Here is a 19,963-nt window from a genome sequence, read left to right on the forward strand (position 1 = left end):
AATAAACATATATTTCATCAAGAAAGTGGTTTTAGCCATCTCTACAACTTCCATCATCTTTACCAGCCATTCCTCCATTCTGGATAATGTCTAGCCTTTCCAGTTTTGAGCATAGAATAGTCTTGCTGTAGTTATCATATATAAAACAAAGTTCCATCTTTGTTTTCTAGTTGCCTGTCCATTTGTCCCAGGTAAAAACTTCTGGTTTCAACTGTGATTTAACCTTAGAATCTTCTGAATTAATGTATGTATTTTTATTCAAAATTTGTTTTTACGAATGACACAAGTAAATCTCAAAAATTTGACAAACACAGTTCAAGAACTTTTCTATTTTAAACTGCACATATCACAAAAGGAAGAAAGGTTGCTTAAAGGATAGAAAGAGAATGAGTCTAGCCATACCACAGATAATTTTATCTGGTATTTGCTAATTTCTAAGGCGGAGATTCCAGTCTGTAATTGGCTGCTTTCTTTTCAAGCCCATGTGACTGGCTGAACCTTCCAGTTCCTCATAATTATTCATTGCATCTTCCTCTGAGTTCTGTACAGGCTGCAAAGGTACCACAGTCCACAGCTGGTCAGAATTGGGGATTATGAAGGTAGGTTGCTGGGAAATAATCTATGAGTATTAAATCCTGTGTATTTGGGGTTGGATTTAATGACCTGTGTCTTGACTAGGTTTTAAAACTTGGCAGTGAGCTGTATGGCTATAATTACCAAATCTTAATATTTCGCAAGCCAGATTAATTTATTAGAAGGAAAAGTTTTGACTTCTGACATGATAAAACTAATTTGTATTTTAAAGAGTGTTTTTAAAAAACAAGCCAAGATGCTGAGCATCACACTGATTTCTCTATGAGTACGAAAACTAGCAGTTGCAGAAAATGAACTACATCACAAAAATGACAAATTGTGTCCTGAAATCAGGGTTGTGAAAAATTTGCAGGGATTGTGTTATGTTAGCAGGAAACAAAGAGTATGGAAGACAGGAAAGGAAGAGAAACATGAATGATTTCTTCATAATGGTCCTTCAAGTTAGGTAGAAATTTCTTTTATCTGTAAAGAGCAGGTTCTTAGTTGTTCTTTCCTAATAGTTGCACAAGTTCCTACTTGGCAAATATTTATATCTGTCTTTATTCATGAGGTTTCTTACATAATATTATAAAACCTGGTTTAACCAAAAGGAAGGAGTGGGTTGCGATTAAGAATGAGGTTTGGGTTCTAATCTGTTTGTCCCCGGATAAAAGGAGATTGTCCCAAAATTACATTTCAATCTAGGTTCTACAATTCCAATGGCTACTCTTCAAGGCCAAAAAGGCAGATGCATTACTAGATGATTTGACTTTGGAAGAATCATGCTGAGCATTTTCCTTCATTTGTACCCAATTGTGGCATAAACATATCCTGGCAGCCCCTTTCTTCTGCTACATCCCATGTCATTGCTTTTATTTTTTTCCCTAGTCAAGGAACCAGATAGACTTCAATCTTATCTCTCCCATGTTGACAATGTTATTAAACCAACACGCTATGATAACTGCTAGATGTGTGTGATCTCTTTTGCCACTTTGCCACATATATCAAATGAAAAGTAACAATGAATCTTAGTAAATCTTATTCAGAATATGCAATCATCATGTCTCCCTTTGGATCCCTCTTAACCTTAAAAAAAGGTAGATGTTTTCCCTGTCCAGCTCTAGTGTCCAACTCTAGGGCAGGGCTCTCCAACCTTGGCAACTTTGCCTTGGCATTCTCTGGCTGAGGAATCCTGGGAGTTCCACAAGTTGTAAAGTTGCCAAGGTTGGAGACCCCTGCTCTAGGGTCTTCATCTCTCGGGTCCTCATCTCTAGCCAAGGGGGTCTGTGATATCCAAAGATGCTTCTGTGGTCATGTGGGCAGCAAGACAATATGCTGAGGCACTGAACAACCTCCCCACTAAAATGGTATCTATTTATCTACTCCCATTTGCATGCTTTTGAACAGCTAGGTTGGCAGAAGCTGGGATAAGTAATGGGAGTTCACCCCATCATGTTTGAGACTTGGGTCACAAACTGCCGACAACCCAGTGTTTTAACAGCTAGGCTACCCTTTCTCCCCACTTAACATTACCTAACATCATTTTGTTCTCGTCTGTCTAAAGAACTGGACACTGCAACATTATCATGGTTCTTGAGATTTATTCAAGAACAGTAGACCCATGTTTTCAGTATAGGAGTTCTCTTTACATTTCATTGACAAGTCCAGTCTAGTTGCATGCAAATAATAGCCTGCCATGAACCAATGTTTACCACACATGTACAAATTGCCTTTTGTATTTTCCAGTGTAACAAATAATGACTCAAAAATTTATGTGGTAGTCCCTCAGAATTGCGCAATATCGTTAGGCTGCTCACCTAGAAGTTCTACAAGTGATAAACTGTGATCCGGATTGGATTACTAAGAGGCCGAAGTATGTATTTTAATAGTAGAAGGATGAGACCAACTCTTCCCATTACCTTCTGAACAGATTATGAAGGGATCTTGAGGACAGCAGTTGTAATCTATATAAGGAAAGAAAGGGGGAAGGAATCCTAAATAAAAGCGCAAGTTGTGATGCCATCTCCTCAGTGACTGTTTATTATCCAATTTGAGTTACAACTAAGCAGGGGGTAGGAAGAAAGGCTGATGAAGGAACTCAGAGCCATCAGAAAGAGTTCTGCAGTGATATTGCCCCATTTCTGCAGCAGTGCGGATTGACAGGTGTATTTCTCACTACCAACTATTGATGTGCTGAAGACAGCAAACCTGGAAAAATTAGCTGATTTTTATTTTGTATATCGCAGGCCTATTTAGGGACAGCACCATTCCGAAGCCACTCTTTTTTAAATATAGAAGTTTTTTATTTTTTACACATTTCTTCAAGTGAGCAAAATGGTTCCAGGCTACAACATTCATACATAGTCATAATTACATTTCCAACTTTCTTATCTAATTTTATATCAAATCATTATCTATTCCATTGATCTTTAAATAAATTCTCACTTCATATTTTCAATTCATTAATCCAATATCCAAAACATTTCATCCTCACATTTATTTTCCACTCTTTATCCCCTATTATTTTCATTTACATCTTACCATCTATTTTATTTTACATTATCTTCTTTAAGTTTCTCAAAGCTGATGTACAGTATAATAAACAAAACAAGAATGAAATAACCCTCATCTCTAAGTCTCTCAGCCTTATAGTTTCTCTGAGCAAACAAAATAGAGTCAGGCAGCAAATTTAATTTCAGTTATAGTTTTTTTTGCTGAAAGGAGGATGGATGACATAAGATAAATTTGTATCTTATTCAGAAACATAATCTATGGAAATATTTGCTTTACCACAGGATGAAGACCAAAGTTCTTGAATAGAGCCTAATTAACTTCTTACATCTGTTCTTCTGGACAGCATCATAGAACTGGTTTACCAGTGCTTGATTTTGGATTTTTTTTTTCATAACTTCCCATTCTAGTTGGCAATTGTGGTCTTCCTACCTAGGCGATCCCCCATTAAGGTACTTACCAGGATTATACTGCCTAGGTTCTGGGGATCAGTCAAGATAGGCTAGGTGCACCTTTTGCTTTCATAATAGGATAATGGGTCATAGTGTTAATAAAGATAATTATGTGATAGTGAGCATACACATTGAGTGCAGAAGAACCTTGCTTCAAATAATAATATTTCGTCAACAGCTGGCAGAAACTCCTACTGAAACCCTGAAGGGTTGCCGACTGCCAATAATGACTTGCTCTGGCCTGACTTGATATAAAGCGGATGTCTCAAGTATAGTAGAGGTTTATGAAACTATTATTCATAACCTGAAAGGCTATTGATATTTGATTTATCTCCTGACATAATGTGACATAAGATACCTGTGCCATATATCTGAGTTGCAATATAACTAAGTATTTGCAGGGCCTTTCTAGTTTAGATCAACATCATCTCCTTCTCTAGAGGAAATACGATGAAATAGTATAGCTAAAATTAGAATACCGTTAGGAAGAAGTGGGCTCTTTATATGATACGTTCTTTCAACATTTGCAGACCCAAAATCCACTGTCTGTAGCAAGAATGAAAAGTATCATAAATGCTTAAGACAATGGCCCCAAAGAAAGTGAGAGTTGGTGTTGCAAACAGAATTTACAGGCTCTAAATATTTATACAACTAAATGTCTAGTTTAAATTGTATCACAAACAAAAATGTATACCAGAGGACATACTATAGGTATAGAGCATGGTCAAAAAAGGTAAAAATGGATATTATACTGTAAATTTTATTTAAACTTGATGGAAGTGGCTTGAGCTAATGAGAATATATGAAATAGCTTCTTGGAACTGCTGTTCCCTCAAGAGATACATTCTATATTCAGATTAATTGTTGAGTTAATTGCAGGTAGTCCTCCACATATGATCACAATCAAGCCCCAAATTTCCCTTGCTAAGCAAGACAGCTGTTAAGTAAGTTTTGTCCATTTTACAACTACCGTATTTCCCCATGTATAAGCCACCCCTTTTTTCCAAAATTTTCAAGCCCAAAAAGTAGGGGGGTGGCATATACAAAGCAGGTACACTTTTATACGTGAAAAATGCATAAAATAATAAAGTAGGAATAAACTGGTTTTCCAGCAGTATGCTATACTTTTTTGTAAAAATTGTACGTGATGATACGATTACGAGTGTGAGTACGCGATAGAAATGCATACGCTAGGCATCAGCCTGAATGCTTCGTTCCTACTCTCGTTCCGATGCGTAGATTGCTAGCGTCGCCCGCACCACTTTCGGCGTCATTACCGAAGTTGTAGATCTAGACGTCGAATTTTGTTTCTTTGTAAATTTTCTTTCTTCATAACTTGTTTCTCTAATAAAATATTTTTTTCAAAACTTCACAGTCCAAAAATTGGGGGGGTGGCTTATACAAAGGGGGTCCTTATACATGGGGAAATACGGTATTCGTGCTACAGTTGTTACATGAACCACTGCAGTTGTTAACTTAATAACAACTGGGAAGTTCCCTTCATTGGGAAGTAAATAGGGCTTCTCTATTTATGTTGCTTGTCAGGTCGCAAAAAGTGACCACATGACCCTGGGACACTACAACCGTCATAAATACATGCCGATTGGCAAATATCCAAATTTTAATCATGTGACCACAAGGACACTGTAATGATCATAAGTGTGAAAAATAGCAATAAATAAGTCACTTTTTTTTCAGTGAACTGTCACTAAATGAATATTGTAAGTCATCCTAAATTCTAACCTCTATTTTGTTAGAATTTTCAGGAAAAGAACATGCATTCTCTTGTTGTAAAAACCACCATAAGGGTTACTCATTTCTAGAACGACTGTTCCTTTAAGGTTGTTCTCTGCCTATTTATTTATTTATTTACTTACTTACTTACTTATTTATTTAGTAAATGTGTATGAAAATGCATTTCAAAGGCATGGCTATGGGCAGCTATCAGTTCAAAACAAAACAAGAAAAGTGCAAACACAAACCACCATATAACATAAGACAGCAGTCAGGCAACCAGACACAACAAACATCCACGGACAATACAACAAAGAAATGGAGCAGAGACATGGTGGTTAGTCATCTGCTTCCCTGCCAACCACAGCCTTCCAATTCACCAGGGTCTACCTTGACTTTTGTTTTCACTTCATAGTATATGTGCCATGGAAGCCAGATGTTTCTCTTAGTCAGAGCGGTGTGAGTTTGAAAAATTCAGGAGATTACTAGATGATTCTTTGCTAACATTTACTACACTAGTTGTCTACCTTTTTACAGCCCACATCAGCCCTATTCTTCTCCCCGGGACAGGTTTAACAAACTCAGAAATGAACAATTGGAAGAAAAGGACTAAATTGCGATATTTCCATTTTATCTCTTTGGAGGTTGATAAATCGAATAAAAAAAAGTTGCAACTCTCCCCCAGATTTAACAATGTCTCCTACGGCTTCCATAAACCATAGTTTACAGTTTTCAATGAGTAAATTCACATTTTAAGATAAATTAATATGAAGCCAGGTTATTTTTAACCTGTGAGCTCAGCCACTGATATTTTATTTATTACTTATTTATTTATTTGATTTGTCATTCGCTTACAAAATAATAGGTATAAATATAAACATGAGTAAGAATACCGAAAATAGGTACGATTAAATGGGGACAATAGGACAGGGACAGGAGGCACAATGGTGCACTTATGCACTCCCCTTACAGACCTCTTAGGAATGGGGTGAAGTCAATAGTGGATAATTTGAGGTTAAAGGAGTGGGGGGTTTGAGGATGTAACTACAGAGTCAGGTAGTGCATTCCAGGCATTGACCATTCTGTTGCTGAAGTCGTACTTTCTGCAATCAAGTTTGGAGTGGTTAACATTGAGTTTGTATCTGTTGTGTGCACTTGTATTGTTGCGGTTGAAGCTGAAATAGTCATTGACTGGTTGGACATTGTAGCAGATAATTTTGTGTACTACGCTTAAGTCCAACCAAAGGCGGCGTAGTTCAAAATTATCCAAGCCCAAAATTTCAGGTCTGGTGATATAGGGTATTCTGTTGCAAGCAGAGGAGTGTAGTACTCTTGAAAAAGTTATGTAGTTTTAGTAATAATTATTTTCTCACCCCTGGCAAAACAAACTGCCCATTTTTCTATAGATATTTCCTACTCATTCATTTTTTTTCTCTGTCTCTCTTTTTTTCAGATGGAGATGTATTCCTTCTTTGGGATCATTTTTTGTACAGTATTTGTATCCCAGATCTTTGGATATCCATACAATGGTATTTCGATAGCTTGTGATTCCATGTTACCAGATCATGGAAGTGCCCCACAGACCTCAAGCCCACCTTATGTCATCTCTGTCTCTTTCGATAGATATGACCCTGGAAATGAAATACAAGGTAAAAAAAAGTGGCCAAGGGTACAATCTAGCTCAGAAATTAAATAAGTTATGCTAAAATCCATCAGACCTTGAATATTGTTATCTGTCAATAGGTTTTTCAGTGCTGGTTTAAATTTGCCATCCAGTTTGTTCCTTTAAAAAATAAAAAAAAAATAATGTCTTTAAAGTGTAAGAGATTAGCCTATTTAGCTGAAATTAGCTGGATATGTGATAGAGTTTTATGAGACACTGTCCATTCAGAAGAAATACAGGTTGTAACATTGTACTTCAGGAGTGTGCAAACTTAATTTGTTTGCTCTTGTAGAAAGAAAAAAGGAAGGAAGGGAGGAAGGAAGGAAGGAAGGAAGGAAGGAAGGAAGGAAGGAAGGAAGGAAGGAAGAAGGCGAGAGAGAAAGAAAAGAGACAGAGAGAGAGAGATAAAGAAAGAAAGAAAAAAAGAAAGAAAGAAAAGAAAAGAAAAAGAAATGTCAGCAATGTATGCCAAAATTATATCTCACTGGACACCATGCCTTCAGGGCTTTCTTTTTGGACTGCTATGCTGTCTCAGAAATCAGCATAGAATATTTTGAATTGGAGACTGGATTGCATGTCTCCTTATTTGTCCTCAGCAAATGCAAAATATTAATTAAATGCAATTTAGTGAAAATTATTAAAAGGCATTTTATTTGCATAATGGTGGAAGTTGCAAGTTATATAATTCACTTTCTTGATTAATGTTTTTTAAATATTTACCACACTCTTTTAGAACTAGGTAACTTGATGCTAAGGAGAATTAGATGACACTTAGTTGAGCTGAAATAGATAGGAGCTGGTCTCATCTTAGCAATAACTGACTTGAAAGTGTTCAACCAACTCTTACATTTTTATATCTCAATACTTGAATTTAAAACTAATTTTGATGCACTGCTAAATACTAGGGACTATTTATTCCAGCAAAGAATATATTGTGTGACTACCACTGAACCTTCGAAATGAAAGTAAAAAAATAATTAGAAAAAAAGCACTGATATATATTTTCAGTCTAATGAACCCCTGTCCCCCAAACACCCACACACCTCTCTAATTCTATGAATTATTTATCCATTGGTTTTCCCTAGTGGTATTAGAAGGAACATCAACATCTGGATTTAAAGCATTTATGGTACAGGCCCGAGAACTTGATGGAAATGTTCCTGTTGGCACATTTCATATTGTAGATCCAAACACGCGAGGTCTTCCATGTGCCAATATGACGGTATGTGACTTTGTGTTCAGTTAATGTATTTATGCTATGTTGTTCTTTGAAAATTTGTTTAACAAAGTCCCTTCATGTGATGGAATGCAGACATGGCCCTGGGAATGAAGAAAAGATGAATGAAGTGTTAAGAGTTTCAGAATATATTGTTCAGTCCCCCAAAAGAAGAAAGCATGAAAATGAAACTCAAAAGAATCATACCTTGATTTTGTTTTATATACAATGTAGCAGAGAAAAACTGATGGATGTTCAAGTTTCTGTGATAATATCCTATAGGAAAGAATATTCCTGAAATCTCTATTCCTCCTACTGCTTGACTTTACCTTTACCTTAAATGCTCATTTATTTTTGGATTGCAACAAATTATTTATTTTTAAAAGTTGGTCATGTATTGTAACACTGCAAGTTAAGAACCCGTTCATTCCCTAGGGAATAATCATCAGTAATGTCCTTTAGGGCTGCTTCCAATTGCTTTTGCTTGTAAGAGTGATTTAACAAATTAGGCCTGGTTTGTTCAATGTGGTAACTAAACTGGGATCCCTAACTTCTGTTCTGACCCAAGTCACTAATGCCAGATGCTAGTATATTATGTTTATTGCACAACCATACATAAATCAAGTAGCTTCCCAAAGCAACCTGACAGCTTCCAAACTGTTCTGGAGTTATGCTGGTGAAATTCAACCCCAATTTCTCTGTGAGAGCATAATCTCAAGGACAAGATCTGATATCCACAAAAGCAAGATCCACAATTCAACAAGGCAGGAGCAAAGTCCAAAATCCACAGAGAAAAATCCCAAATCCACCAGATAATAATAAAGCCCAAAAGGCAAGAGCAACATCTGAAATCCACAGGGTAGGCTCTGAAATCCACAGATCAAGAACGAAGTCCGAAGTCCACAAAGCCAAAGGAAGGCCCAATGTCTACAAAGCAAGGCCCAAAGTCCATAAAGTCAAAGAGAGTGTGTTGCAGAAGTACATGGTTGTTTCTGACAAACACACCTTTCCCCGTGCCTGGCTAAACCATCTCCAACCCAGTGTTTCTTGTTAGAAAAGGTGAAGCTGCTTCTTCATAAGCAGCTTTGCTGACCTCCTCTGTGCTTCCCTGAGCAACAGAGATGGAAGCTAAAACAGAGAACAGTTGCAGGAATAGGGTATGTCTAATTTAATGAAAAGAAGAACTAGGGGTGATATAGCAGTGTTCCAATATCTAAGGGGGTGCCACAAAAAGTGGGGGTCAACCTATTTTTCAAAGCACTTGAGGGCAGGACAAGAAGCAATGGATGGAAACTCATCAAGGAGAGAAGCAACTTAGAACTAAGGAGAAATTTCCTGACAGTTAATCAGTGGAATGACTTGCTTCCAGAAGCTGTTTGGGTGCTCCATCGCTGGAGGTTTTCAATAAGAGCTTGGACAACCATTTGTCTGAAATGGTATAGGGTCTTGTACCTGAGCAGAGGGTTGGACTAGAAGATCTCCAAAGTCCCTTTCAACTGTATTGTTCTGTTATTCTGCTCCACTCTTCGCATCTACATATTGGATGAGGGGTGGCTGCTGTTCTTTATTGGAGGCAGCTGAACCTCCCCAGCTTCCCTCCCCTCATGCCAGTCAGACATCGGACTGCATCTTCCTCAGAGCCCAGGTTCTCTGGATGCTCCTGGGGATGCCATCCGTGTCTTATAGCCCTGGATCATCTTCCTGCTCCAAACCGGCTTCCAATGGGGCCATCATAACTTCTTACTTTCACAATAAGCAGAATTTGAACCAAGTATTTGTTCTTATCTTTTGATTCCTAGTTTGTTTAGAAATAATAAGTCAGGAATCTTGGTTTGGGCATATTATTACATATGTCTGTATTATTTTGCTAGTTGAAGAATTAAGAAAAATGATTTGGACACATATATTACCAATCACACAGCATCCAGCTTTTATCTATACAGTGTTCCTTTTTGTTAATGAGCAATGCATGTATATTTGTTTCCAGAATTCTTAATTTCATCTATTTTCTATTTTCAGAATTCTGCAGTAAGTCACATCAACCCAATTGTAAAGCACAGGATTACAACAATTTGGGTTGCTCCTCAGGGCACTAGAAGAATAAGGATTATGTAAGTGGTGACTTTCTTGTTTATTAAGGGAGTTCTTTTTACAAATAATCAAATAAAATCTGTATTTTTGTTCAGGACAAACACGTATATTTGAGCAATAACACACCTATAAGAAATATTTTTCATAGGGAATTTTGGCAGGGAGGGCAAGGAGAAATCAGCTATGGATTAAATACATTCAGATGGATAAAATTAAAAAAACAGAAAGCTTCATGCTTCTAGGCCTAAAAGAAAATTATGACTTGAGTGTAATAGTTGTCTCCCTGCTAAAAATAATTACCTATGTTTTTCTTTGTTAAAGATAAAGTTAATCCAGATCATGAGCTGAAAAGTATTAATGCAAAAGATCATGTGTTTATGACATGATATACTTTATTAGAGAAAACCTTCCTGTCTTGAATAATATCTCCATTTTCTTCTCCCTTAGGGGAACCTTTGTTCAGGATTACGATAACTACTGGGTTGGTGTTCATAGCAAAACTCTTTCGCCCAGAGGTGTAGACGCTAATGTGTTTATGGAAACCAATCGTTCAATGCCAGCCAATGATTCCATAGCATCAGGGGTTTCTGAGATCCCAGCTGATTCTGACATGTTCAGTGATGAAGATATTGATCTCAATATTCTTATTCCTGATTCTGAAGAAGAATATGTATCCAGTACAACTGTTGGTTCCCCAGATCTTGATAAAAGAAATACAACAAGAAAAAGTAGGAGAAAGGTATCTATTAAACATAGGTGATTTTTTACTTTTATCTAATTTAATAGAGGGGGATTAATTGAATACCACAAATATATTTTAAAAATAATGAAGAATATTCTTATGTGTATATTAAGTAACTCTAGCAGTGTGTCCTTCTGTATAATTATTTCCAGCCTCATTCTAGAAACCATAGAAAGATTTGTGAAATAAGTATCTCAGGCTAGACTAAGACAAAACCAAATAATCTCCCTGTGGTGTGACATAATCATTAGTGTATAAAATGCTTTCAGTTTTCAGGGTTCATGAGGAAAATATAGGATGTAAAACCCTGACCTTACAGAATACCTGGGCATCCTTTGCTAGATTGATAACATCGTATTGTAGATAAGATGTTATATACAATAATATATAATATGATTTTATTATGTAAAATAATAACTTTTACTTTTCATTTCATTCATTTCTGACTCTGAAAATAAACTGTGGTGAGGTATGATACTTTTTTCTAAAAAAAAATTCTAATATTATACTATCAATAAACTTTTGTTTTTAGTTGTACCAAGAAATGTAACCAACATCATGTTTAGGTAGAGGTTACATGTTGCTCTCTAAATATTTTGAATTGTCATATCCTTTACTATGTTGTTGGAGTTGAAGTCCACAAATGAAAAAGATGTTAAGGTTGAAAAACACCTCTAAATGATTGAAATAAATGTAGTAATCTGAAAAACAAGGACAGGTCTGACTAATTCAGTACTAAAAATATATGAAAAAAGGCGATGTCTTGTTAATATTGAAGAACCTGTGGCTCTCTAGGATGCTGGGAACTATAGTTTAGAAACATCTGAAAGTCCACAGATGTTTCTCACTCCAAATAAGAATTGAAGACCTAAATCAGAAGTGCAAACAATGTAATGCACAGACATATATGGCCTATATCAGCACCATTTTGATCCCTCCCCAAAATGTAGGCCAAAAATGTTAGTATTTGTGGTACGTGGGACAAATTACGCATCTTCAGTCTTGTGGATGCTATTTCTTGTAGCATTCCACTATTACTTATTGCATTAAACTTTGTGATAAAGGGTAGCAAGCCAGAGGGTACATTTCAATTAAAACAAGGAAGAATAATAAAATTAATACAACTACTAACTGTTTTTTTCCCAAACAAAAGCCTTCAAATTATTTTCTTCTGTTATAATTTTTATGGAAATACTATTTTTAATAACCATTTTTCTTCTTTTTTGGAATTAGGGAAAAGTATCCCAATCAAATAGTGGAGCATGCATCAAAGTAAGCATTTTCTCTGAAATATTTCTGTTCTTCGTAAAGTCAGCATGTATTTTAAAATTACTTAGTATAATGAAATGCTTTCAAGTAATAGCAATCTGATTCAAATTTTATCTGCAAAGATTACTTATGATAGATAAAATTACTTACTATAGATACAATTTCCAGATGTTTTTACAACCCAATTGCTTTTTATGCCATTTTTCTACTCAAAAGTCCCCAGAAAAACAATGTATGCATGTTTTCATATATTTTCATTTTCTGTTTTTGCTGACTCCTTTCAATGTATAGCTAACAAATCACTTGATAGCTTCTAAAATCTGAGACCCCAATCAATCATACCTATGTTAGTTATACTGTACATCCTTCCTAAAGTGAATTTCCCACTGTAATCTATTTGTTTATCTATCTCAGAGTTCACAAGAATCATCTCAGAGCAGTGAAAGCAAGAAAAGCCAGTCAAAGGTAAATGTGGCTTTAATTTTTGTTGTGGTACTTAATCTTGTCTCTTTCTTAAGACTCATTCACACATTATATTTTAATCACAACAGCTACCAGTATTACATTTCCAGGAATCTTTGGAAAGAACAATTTTACAGTGGGGAAACAGCTAGTGTTTTGTCCCTAGGATTTTATGTTTTCCAGAATTTTTTTATTCTGGAGAAACAAGGGAAGGGAAGGGAGACTAAGCATTAATCCTCTCTTTCCCTTCATTGCAAATGTCACCCTTTGGAATTATCTGTTCACAAAAGAGGTAGCTGTTGAAATATGATTAAATGGTTTTTCATGTAATACCGTATAAAGTAAGTCCTTAGAATTTTAGTAGAGATTATTGTAATGCCTAGGCACGCGCGAGAGAATCATTGCTAAATTGCTTTAAATAATTAAATGGAAGCCAGAAGCCAGATGGAAGCCATGTCCCTACAGAATTGTTCTGCTAATTGAGAATCTGAGAGTAATGTCACACCCTGAATCCCCACAACACCCTGGAGTTGTACTGATCTTTATAAGCTGCACCCATTTTCTGCTTGGGAGACAATGCTAATAGTTTTGGAGATGGTTTTCTAGAACTTCAGTGCTGACAATTTCCACTTGGAACTCCATTTCATCCTAATTCCCTGCTTCTCATAGATTTCATAGATTTCAGTAGTAGTTTCAATCAAACCATGATTGACTCATAACTTGGGGGAAATGTGATACAAGGTGGGGTACCTCAGGATTTTGTCCTCAGCTCAGTACTGTTCAACAACTTCATAAATGTCTTACATGAGGGAATAAAAGGCACGCTCATAAAATCTGCAGAAGATAGAAATCTGGAGGAAATGCGTATACTTGTGAAGACAAGCTCAGGATTCCAAAGGATCTTGATAAATCTGAACATTGCTGGAGGCCTTTCCAACAAAATGGTGTTCAATGTAAGGATCTGCACTTAAGCAAGAAAAACCAGATGCACATGTACAAGATGGGTGGTATCTGGTGTAGCAATAATACTTGTGAGAAAGATCTTGGACTCTTTACTTCTGTTGACTAGAATGTTACAAGGATTCCACCATTGGTCATGCAATTGGACTAAAAGACCTCCAAGGACAAGGTTCCTTCCAACTCTATGACTCTAATCCTGAAAAACAAAAGGAATGGGGAAAATTCAAGCCGATATCTCCCAAACGCCATGCTATAGCAGCAATTACTTGGCAAGAAGACAGGAACCGATCTTCACCCTAATGAATTGAACTAATTGTCTCCTGCAAACTTCCCTTCACTCCTTTTTTTTCCCTATGGGAGAGGCCATTCACCATCCACCTGTGCTCTTATTCCCAAATTGACACTTGTTCCTTAACTGTTCCCTTCCCCTGGCAGCTCTGCACATGCGCACACTGGGAACAGACTCTAGCTGTTCTTCTGCCCCACTGATCTCCGACTCTGAAGGCAGCTGATAACTGTCAGATGGCCCTGGCCCCATCTCTGCCTCTGACGCAGAGCACTCGTCAGAGCCTTCCCCAGACTCCCCAATCTTTTCACAGTGGCTCTGCTGGCCTCTGGTGGGCCACAACAGAAGAGTCCTAAAATGGGGCAAAATTAACTTAACAACTATGTCACTTAGTAACAGAAATTTTGGGTTCCATTGTGGTTGTAAGTCGAGGACTACCTGTATGCAAATATTTTAAATGGATAAAGATGCTTGTCAGCAGCCTGAATCAGTATCCTGCAATCCAAATATCAAGGCTGGAGCGGGGGTGGGGAATGATGTTGGAGTATCTTCAGCAGAGTACAAAAATATGAAGATGGAGGCAGCAATTATGAAACTGAATCACTGATTATTTGTGTATTTGTTATTTATTAAACCAATTTATGTGACCACCCATCTCGCAAACAGTGATTCTGAGTGAAGTACCACAGAGGTATGAAACAGTTAATAAATACATTTAAAAGTATACAAACCAAGTTAAAACAAAGAATAATAAGTGAAGGGATGTGAAAAATAGAGAAGCCACCTCACAAATTCCCCTGTCCTTTGGGATCCCCAGACCTGCTGGCATAACCAGGTCCTGAGGGACCTCCAGAAGTTCAACAGTGAAAAGGCCAACTTCATCTCATGGGGAGAAGATTCCACAGTCTGAGCATCACAACCGAAAAGGCCCGCTACCTTTAGAAAGGCCCACTATATTTGATTTACCTGTCAAATGTAGTTCCTTGGTAATAGAATCTGTAACATGCCCTCACTGATAGGATGGCCAGATCAAATTAGTCCATCAACCTTGAAAAGAAATGTGATTTTCAGACACAGACAGACAGACACGCACGCACACACCTGCATACTGCTTTACATGGTGTGATCCTGCTTCTTTTCTCTGTGTTGAGTTCTACACGTTGACAAAAATCTCAGGAGTATTTTGCCCATTGAAAGATGTGATCTGAGGTTGTTCTATGCTCTTTTTAAAAAAAACTATAGCTTGAGAGTTCCAAGGCACACCATTAATGAAATGGAAATATCCCCATGCAGTGAATAATACCTCAAAGAAGATCTGAGACTTCTCAGTTTTCCCCCCAGATTTTTCTAAGATCTGTCAATGTTTTTGTTGTTGTTAGGATGGAGTTGCACATGTATACAATAAATATGGTTGCAGAGATGTAAGTGCTATTGTTTTATCTTTTTTTCCTGCAAAGAAGCTTAATTGCAAAGAAGCTTAATTCACAACATGCTCATATATGGGTTTCTTTAGCTTTGACTTAACATGCTTGGTAAATTTTCCAGCCAGCATGGTTTTTGCTGTCATATAAGAAATTTGACTATATGATTTTTTTTTAAAGCTATTGACCATATGCTGTTCCATTGATGACCAATCAGTACACTGAATAATACATTATTTCATTTAAGTAACACTAGACAGCCTGTGACCTGTTGGATCATAATTTTTGAGATATTTTCCTAGCAGATTCTTCAGTGCCTTCAATAATAGTATTTTTTTTTAGTATTTATTTGATTTGTCAATTGCTTACAAGATACAGGTATAAGAATAAATATACTTTTGAATACATGAGATAGATACCTATAAGAAAAGTAAAAAAAAATAGGACAGGGATGGTAGGCACGATTGGTGCGCTTATGCACGTCCCCTCAGACAGAACTTGCAATGTTCTGCCTTCGCTGGAAAAGGTTGGATAAGTTCAGAGACATATCTGAACATCTGGTTTAAAAACTATTGTTCTATGATACACCTTTTCACCCACCTAAAGGTTATATGGATTGTGTGCCATTAATTCCTTGATGTAAATATTTTTGTGAGATATTCTTCATTAAGATTTTATTTACTAACCTCCATTTAATTTTTGTATTTTGTTGCAGCCACACACCTAAATCAAAATGTAGAATGCATTAATCACCAGAAAGCAGTGTTATCTCCTCAATTAAAACTTAGTAGACTAACCTATTATAGCCAGACAAAATATATCCAACCTACCATTATGTTATAAAAATTTTGTCACAGTATAAGCAGCTAACACTTACTTCTCAACAGAAAAGAGTCACTTGACTGTTAAGAGTTGATTTACCTATCCTGAAAGTCGATCTTTAACCAAAATGGCATTTTATAAAGTGCATAGCACCACATCTAAGGCAGAATTTGATTTTTAAGAAATAGGATAGAACTGTTCCGTATTTTCCTGTATCTAATATATTTCTAACATTTACCCTTGCAATGAGCACACAGAACTCTCCTTCTTTCATTTTAGCTGATAATTCACTAAAAATATCCATTTCCTTTGCCCCCTATTTCTCACTATCTAAAAAAGCCTCAAGAGGCCAGAGTACTGAAAGTTCATGAGGTTCTTAGACTTCCTGAATAATTTTCAAAACAGTAAAAAATCATTTAGCTTTGCATGCAAGGCCAAATTTGTAGGAGCAAGGCATGAAAGTAAATGCCCCAAACACTTTGATAGAGCTTCCCTTGAGTACTCAGATCTGTAGCTTGGTGATAAATGACTTCAGTTTGAATTTAGCCACTTTCCATCAATTTGGGATTCTTGGATAGCCAAGTTCCAATATTTTAAAATGTCTTCTAAGAAATAAACTCACAAAGTAAAAGTGTTAGGGACAGCAAGTATATATGTGGCTTAACTTTCATCACTCATTTGATCATAAGGGGTGTATGTACAAACTAATGAAATACAGTGGCCTATTTTTCATTGAGATTAATAGAATTTTGTTCCTTTTTTTATCCAGAGTGAAGCTGACAGTAGTGATAAACCATCATATGGCCAGGTAAGGATTAATGTCCTTATCTCAGATCAACTTTTTACAATGGTAATTGAATTAGAGTGGTAACAAATATCAGTAGTAATACAGGACTGCTATGTTTATATGTTCTATGTGTAAAATAACTTATACTGACTTCAGCAGTTTACAAGTGACTGTATGATTTCACTTCAAGGAACATGAAATTCTGACGATTTTTATCAGGAAAGCATCACACTGACAAAAATGACTTGACCTGTTAGAATTATACATTCAACAATGTGCAGAAGTAAAGTAAAGTAGTATTTTTATAAGCAAAAAAATAAAGTAATTACCTATCTAAGAGGCAAAGTGAGAAGAATGTGAAAATAATGTCCAGGTCAAGTTATTTGACCTGAATCATTAACAAAAATGTTATTAAGAAAAGAATTTCAATTGTTGTTCAGAAGTATTTTAATGGTGAAGGTTAATAAGCTGCTGGATGATATGGTTATTTTTCTGTGTTATAGATGAACATTTGAAACCTATCTGAAGCTGAAGAAATTAAGTCAAGCCATAAGAACAATTTCTGCGTAGAGGAAAGACTGAAATATCTTGCCGAACGACTACTTTGAAAAATTATCTCTTTTATATTATTTTCCTGGCATATTGTGCTATTGAATAAAAATGTTAATGTTGCAATCCAAAACACTGTTAGGGAAAACAATCAAAACAATATTCCTCTCACAGTGTTCTGAACTTTTCCCCTCATAAACCCTCCATGCACTGATAAATTAAGCCCACTGTTTGACACCTGCTTTCTCAGTTTTTCTGACACCATATTTACTCCACTGAGCATAGCATACGTCCTACTAATTTGAGAGCTAAACTAGGAACAAGGGTGGTCATAATTTCAGTTGTACTGAAAATGAGGTGCAGGTGTTTTATAACTTGTTTATAAATAATCTTGATATAGAGGACACAGTTGCTGATCAATTGTATAAAGGTAGTCTTCAATTTATGGCCACAATGGACCTGGAATTTTGGTGGTAAGGTAGGGGTGGGATCCGACAGGGTTAACTACCGGTTCGGTGATTTACGAGGTTCGGTGATTTACGATGTGCTTCCCTGCACGCTGCGTGCGTGCCTGTAAATTGTCATCAGCCTGGTGCCTGGACAGCTAAGCAGCACTGCGGGCTGAGAAGCAGCCTTTGAAAAAGTATTTGTTTTTCCTGCTTTTTTAACTGCAGCTGTGCCTCGCAAGGTAGCTGAAGTTGAAAACACAGGAAATAAAGGTCAGGTAAGAGCCGGGGGGTGGGGTGGGGGGCAAAAACATCAGCAGATGTAGAACCAGTTCTATGTCTGCTGCTCTTCAGAGCTACTGGTTCTACAGAGGTGGACAGAACTGGTAGAAACCCACCCCTGTGGTAAGGCCTTATTATAACTTAAGGCATCACATCACCAAGTTTGATTTTATGACTGTTTTTACAATAGTTGAAAAGTAAATCATTGTGGTCACTAAGTGAATTGCATATTTGTTAAACAAAACATATGGTTGTTAAGTGAATTCAGCATAACCAATGGATGTTTTTGGCTGGAAGCTGAAAAAGAAAAACACATCAGAAATTGCATTCACATAACTGCAGTTGCAACCGGTTGTAAATGGGAGGATGAGTCATAAGTAGCTTTTTAAAAAGTCCATTGTAACTTCCAATGGTGGTTAAGAGACCAGTCATAATTCAAAGACTAGTAAAGTCAAAGATGATCTCAAACAGTACAGGTTGGTCTAAACTAAAAATGATAAACATTTTCAATGTTTCAAATGTTACTTGGCCTTATGTAATAAACCTTACATTTAGTTGATGTAAATATAGTTACATTTTTAGACAAAATTTATCTTCCACAATTAGATTCCTTAAAAGAACAATTACTAGTTATTCTTACAGAGAATATTTTAAAAACAATTTTGAGTATAAATAATGGTAATTAGATGGCTTTCCTATGGAATGGTATAAAACTTTGCTATGTCAGTTATATAACAATATTTTTGAGAATAGTATTTTATCTTCATTTATGAAGCATATATGACAGTTTTTCTAGATTCTGATAAAAATCATGTTCTGAGTTATTGCCCTATTTCCTTGATTATTGTAGATATTCAAAATTTTGAACTGCTATTACAGTCAATAGCTTTCAAGTGTTTTCTTCTTCAGACAAGAATGATCCAGCTGGTTTGTCAAAAGTAAATAAGGTACAAATAATATTTGGCTGACAGTGGATTTAAATGAGCTGAACCAAGAGAGAAAGCTCAAAGCTGCAATTATAATTCTATAGTTTTCGTCTTAATATTTTTTTAGCTTTTTTAAAAAAATTACTTTTTTCTATCCCCTCTCCTTATGCTAGTCTATGACCATAATAAAGATTTGGTTGATTAATAAGTTGAAGAGGGAAAAGATTTTGATAAAATACATTGATGGAAAATGTGTGTTACCTTAATTTGGATTCCAGAATTTATAAAATGGGTCCAGATTCTGTATGCAATCCCAAATTTAAAGTGAGAGCTTCGTGTAACTTTTTATTGTGTAATGTTTAGCATGTTTACTTTCTTCTTTGATTTTTACTATTTGTTTAGAACTCTTAGCTTGTGCTATTAAACAAGATAAAAATATCTTTGGGTTATATTGCATAATTGATTAGAAATTACTCTGTTAATTGCTTAGTTGGAATTGATTTCAATGGGCAAAGATTTATTAATTCACTAATCCTCATATACAGTATATACTGAATTTATGGATTTACATATTCTTATTCCATGTGATGTTTCTCAAATAAATGCATTAAATATGAACAAGATATTATATAAATAAATTTCCTTGGATGGCATAAATCTTTCAGAATTTGGAGATGGGATAAACAGTCTCAGATTGAATGTAACTTCCAGGATACTTTCGATTTTGTACAGAATTTCCATACGCTTATTTGCAAAACACTGAAAAATGTT

The 19,963-nt window shown here is 36.0% G+C and overlaps 1 protein-coding gene across 1 annotated transcript; it reads left to right on the forward strand.

Annotated features, from left to right (window-relative positions):
• Positions 1–523: 523 nt before the first annotated feature.
• LOC113436008 (uncharacterized) lies at positions 524–17,629 on the forward strand. Its single transcript, XM_087930226.1, has 10 exons — positions 524–599; positions 6,724–6,919; positions 8,019–8,155; positions 10,169–10,260; positions 10,688–10,979; positions 12,216–12,254; positions 12,666–12,716; positions 15,339–15,380; positions 16,972–17,010; positions 17,493–17,629. The coding sequence occupies exons 1-10, from the start codon at positions 594–596 to the stop codon at positions 17,502–17,504; spliced, it is 906 nt and encodes a 301-aa protein (XP_087786352.1). The 5' UTR covers positions 524–593; the 3' UTR covers positions 17,505–17,629.
• The last annotated feature ends 2,334 nt before the right edge of the window (positions 17,630–19,963 follow it).

This window comes from Pseudonaja textilis, chromosome 3, assembly GCF_049901715.1.
Source record: "Pseudonaja textilis isolate UNSWEBS1 chromosome 3, rPseTex1.2, whole genome shotgun sequence".
In the NCBI taxonomy this organism is placed as follows: Eukaryota; Metazoa; Chordata; class Lepidosauria; order Squamata; family Elapidae; genus Pseudonaja; species Pseudonaja textilis.

Coding starts and splice junctions, on each gene's coding strand:
- LOC113436008 (XM_087930226.1), top strand. Junction 10,261..10,687: donor ACTAGAAGAATAAGGATTAT/GTAAGTGGTGAC, acceptor CTTCTCCCTTAG/GGGAACCTTTGTTCAGGATT. Junction 12,255..12,665: donor ATAGTGGAGCATGCATCAAA/GTAAGCATTTTC, acceptor TATCTATCTCAG/AGTTCACAAGAATCATCTCA.